Source organism: Chanodichthys erythropterus, chromosome 2 (assembly GCF_024489055.1).
Source record: "Chanodichthys erythropterus isolate Z2021 chromosome 2, ASM2448905v1, whole genome shotgun sequence".
Lineage (NCBI taxonomy): Eukaryota > Metazoa > Chordata > Actinopteri > Cypriniformes > Xenocyprididae > Chanodichthys > Chanodichthys erythropterus.
In genome coordinates, this window is record NC_090222.1 from 21,475,575 (window position 1) to 21,479,713 (window position 4,139).

General features: G+C 36.9%; 1 protein-coding gene across 1 annotated transcript; it reads right to left on the reverse strand.

Moving 5' to 3' along the window:
• Positions 1–877: 877 nt before the first annotated feature.
• On the reverse strand, positions 878–2,353 carry eny2 (ENY2 transcription and export complex 2 subunit). Its single transcript, XM_067393842.1, has 5 exons — positions 2,219–2,353; positions 1,851–1,924; positions 1,446–1,516; positions 1,275–1,349; positions 878–1,154 (listed from the first exon to the last, which is right to left on the reverse strand). Exons 2-5 carry the CDS (start codon positions 1,916–1,918, stop codon positions 1,081–1,083), a joined length of 288 nt encoding a protein of 95 aa, XP_067249943.1. The 5' UTR covers positions 1,919–1,924; positions 2,219–2,353; the 3' UTR covers positions 878–1,080.
• Positions 2,354–4,139: the final 1,786 nt, after the last annotated feature.

The window sequence follows — 4,139 nt, forward strand, 5'->3', positions numbered from 1 at the left end:
ACAATGACAGTGGAGGCCTATATAGATGACAGATTGTGTGAAGAGGTTAGAAAGTACCCTCATTTGTGCAACTCCAGCATGAAAGAATACAAATATGTTTACTTGGGTTGTAATTCATGGCAAAACTGTGCACATGCCCGTGTATGCGTACCAATCAAGTGAAGTATACTTTGCAAGGCTGTGCACGTAAACTAGCATACGCATAAAAAGTATACTCAGAGCTTTAAAGTCAAAATTATTTTGTGAAATACATTTTGTGTGTGTGTATATATATATATATTTTATATATATATATATATATATATATATTTTATAAGTTCAGTACATTTGCAGTAAACCTTTATAACCATTTAAAGGGTTCGTTCACCCAAAAGTGAAAATTAGGTAATTTACTCTCATGCCGTTCCACACCAGTAAGACCTTCGTTAATCTTCGGAGCAAGGACATTTCCTCTCTCAAGGTCCATAAAGGTACTAAAAACATATTTAAATCAGTTCATGTGAGTACAGTGGTTCAATATTATTATAAAGCGACGAGAATATTTTTGGTGCAGCAAAAAAAAAAATTTTTTTTTGGGCGCACCAAAAATATTCTCGTCGCTTTATAATATTAATATTGAACCACTGTGCTCACATGAACTGATTTAAATATGTTTTTAGTACCTTTATGGATCTTGAGAGAGGAAATGTCATTGCTCACTATGAAGGCCTCATGAAGCCATCGTATTTCAACTAAAATATCTTAATTTGTGTTCCGAAGATTAACGAAGGTCTTACAGATGTGGAACGGCATGAGGGTAAGTAATAAATGACCTAATTTTCATTTTTGGGTGAACTATCTATGCTCAAAAATGGGGTTTACAGTTAACAGGTTCAATTATTCAAGCAGTAAAAATAATACTGTTTATGTACAAACATGATCAACCTTTATTGGCAGTAACAAAAAACAAAAAAAAAAAATAACATAGAAGAATGAAATTCCACCATGAAACTGTTTAACTTATTATAGCATTCTGGCATTGCTATTGGCATAATATAAAAATGACAGATACTCTCAGAGTATTTTCAGATATACTGAGCATCATGTCGAGTGCTGAGCGAGGAAGGCTCTTATTCTCTGCAGCAGCTCCTTCTTTACACTGTCAGGCACCAGGGCTGAGGAACACAAGACAGTTATTATTAATGATATTCATTTTTCATCTTTGGCAATACTTGTCAACACCCAAATGGTTTAAATAAAAAAAATTGTGGGATGTACAGTTAAGTATGGCCTACCTCTTCCTTTGGGGGTAACTCCAGCAACCAAGTCCTCTACAGTAACATTCTCTATACCTTTCTCCTTGATCACCTCTGCAAAACAAACAAACAAAAAACAATGATGCTGCTTTACAAAACAACCTCGGAACATACGCAATGATTTGAGAGAGATCAGAGTAGTGTTCGTACCTTTGCAGAGTGCTTTGAGCTGATCTCTCCAACCACACTCGATGAGCTTGGCTCGAAGCAACTCCTTTAACCTGATCAAAAACCAAACAAAGACAATGAGATTCATAGATAAAATACAGCCAGTATGGGACGAGTCTACTAAACACCATTTCCCATTCCACGACTTTTCCAGTCATTTGTGACTACTCACAAAAAGCAATTTGTAACCAAACCAAATACAGTAGAGTAAAATGTCTAAAACACTTCTAAAATGACTTAAGATTTCATAAATTTCAATAATGTATGTCCATGTAGGCAAATCACTAGTGTTTGAGACTATGATGCCCAAAAATGTTGTACAAGTACGCAACTTTATAGGTGTTTAGACCCAGTCCATGGGGAAACATGAGGATTATAGGCACTTACCTCTCCCTCTCACCCATTTCAATTAACTTCTGGTTAATGGCGGCCCTCATTTGTGATTCTTTACTCATATTAATCTGAAATAAGAAGTGAAGATGATGAAACGTGACGTAATATCGAGCTCGTAATGATAGTGCCATAGACAAAGGTTGTCTTGCCCACTAACAAAACACATTTCACGCCCCATTTTTACACTAAGCATGAACAAACAAGACATCTAGCCGGATTTTGGGGGGAAACACATTTTTTCATATGAACTAATGTGCATTTTTGTGTTATGTTAACGAATACAAGTGGACCTTTTTTATGGCCTGTGGCATATCACGTTAACGTTGTTGCAATTATAACGTAATATTGTTTAACAAACGTACCAAATACTGATGAAAATAAGCATAATGTTCTCATCGGCGTGTATGCGGACCTCTCTCTGCTGTTGTTTGTAGCCGGCCGTTCCGCACACCGTTTAGCTTCCCCACAGAAACACGAGGATCGGCGGAAGGTTCCTTCCTACTTAATGGTTCCTATGCAATTGCAATGTGAATGGCGTTCTCAACTTGAATGATTTACCCCCAAGAAGACCCGGGAGGTACATGTTTTTGAATACATACTAAAATACTCTCTCATTTTAACTGTCGTTATAATAGTGTGCTTGTAATTAAAAATACGCCGTAGTTATCCAAACATATGTGGAGAAAGAGCTAAAATGTCCATGGTACGAGTCATATTAGTCAATTAATCTGTTCTTCATATCTATTCATTGGTCTTACCTGCCACGAAGAGCAATCCATGGCCTTAGGCCCGTCTGAACCAGCACTACAATTACCACACATAAATCAAGAACTTAAGGCAAACTTTTCTGAAATTTGAATTACGCGTAAGTGTATTTTAATGCAATATTAGACTCGTTGATAACAAATATTTACATTTTCCTTGCTTTTTATGAAGGAGTCCTATACCACAAGATGGCGATGTGTCATAGAGAATGCGATACAAAATCCACGGTGTTTGGTCAAGTGTCCGCTTAAATCGAGAAGAATATCATGTGATGCCTTAATTATGTAAAATAGCACACTGGGCTGAGTTATGTGGCTCTTTCTGTATTAAGCTTTGCTCATAAATTCTCCCAACTGCATGTGGTAAAGATGTTTATTTGGTGATTAAGACCAACGATGATTGAGCACTCATGTATGAACCAGAGTAATGTTGGCAGAAAACTGGTGAGGTCTGTATTTATGGTCTGTTTCATCTGCTATGCCACTTTGGACAAAAATGCGAAGCATTCCAGTAGCTTGAAGAGGAAGTTTTAAAGTTTATCCCAAAACAAAAATTTCTCCCCCTCATATCACCCACTTTTATTCACATTATTCTAAATAACAATTTTAATTATGTGCTGGTCACTCTTTATTCATATCAGTTTAAATAAAGTTAACAGTTCTCCAACAAATGTTTCCTTCTCTTTGGTGGTTTTCTGCTTCCATGCACCTTGTTTCACAGAATAACTATTTTAGGCTACAGCAGCAGCCAGAAGCCTTTCAGTGAGGCAGAAGAAGTCATCCTGACTGGCTGTTTGATGCAGGCAGAACACCTGTGGTACAGATTAAGTCAGTCTCAGGTAGAAAAATTGATTTCACTGATACATATTGGTTAGTCTGGACTATTTATGCCAAGCAGAACCTGATATATATAGCATATAATTGGACATCAGTTCTTGCTCTTCAAGTCTGCTTTATAATTACAGTATAACTTTCTCAGTTCTAGGACCAAACCTCTGGTGGTTAGACAAAAAGTATTACAGTTATCTAAATCATAATTTCCACCCACATCAGCTAATTAAACCATGGGGGTGTCATAAACTGCTAAAACGTGTGGCATTGTGCTTTTTAAGGGGTCTTATTATGCTTGATTTGAAGACCCCATGACAATCTATTACCATGGATTTGCTCATCTCTAGTTTAATTAAACACTCTACTGAGCTTTTGGATGCCTCATGATTTTTAATTGCCTTTGATTTACTGATTTCTAAGCACTGCAAGCTCTTTGCTGAATGGGCTAGGGTTCATAACATTTGTCATTAACACTTTCCAGACACTGTGTGTTGATTTTTATCAATACTGACCGGTATGTGTGTTAAAGTCATGAACTGAGGCTATACGATTGAGGGACGGGTGAGCACTCAAGTGGAAACGTCTTGGTCTGACAGAGTGATTGATGGATGAAAAGGTCTGTTATAGTGTGTCTAGGAGGCGAGAAAAGGATGGTAAGATTGATCGTACTCATGTGAAATCCAGAAAT

What these genes read in the sequence shown, in the direction of transcription:
- eny2 (XM_067393842.1), bottom strand. Translation starts at nt 1,918, where the DNA reads ATGAGTAAAGAATCACAAATGAGGGCCGCCATTAACCAGAAGTTAATT. An exon ending in GCTCAAAGCACTCTGCAAAG is followed by an intron (nt 1,350 to 1,445) that starts GTACGAACACTA and finishes TTTGTTTTGCAG; the next exon opens with AGGTGATCAAGGAGAAAGGT. An exon ending in AGTTACCCCCAAAGGAAGAG is followed by an intron (nt 1,155 to 1,274) that starts GTAGGCCATACT and finishes TGTGTTCCTCAG; the next exon opens with CCCTGGTGCCTGACAGTGTA.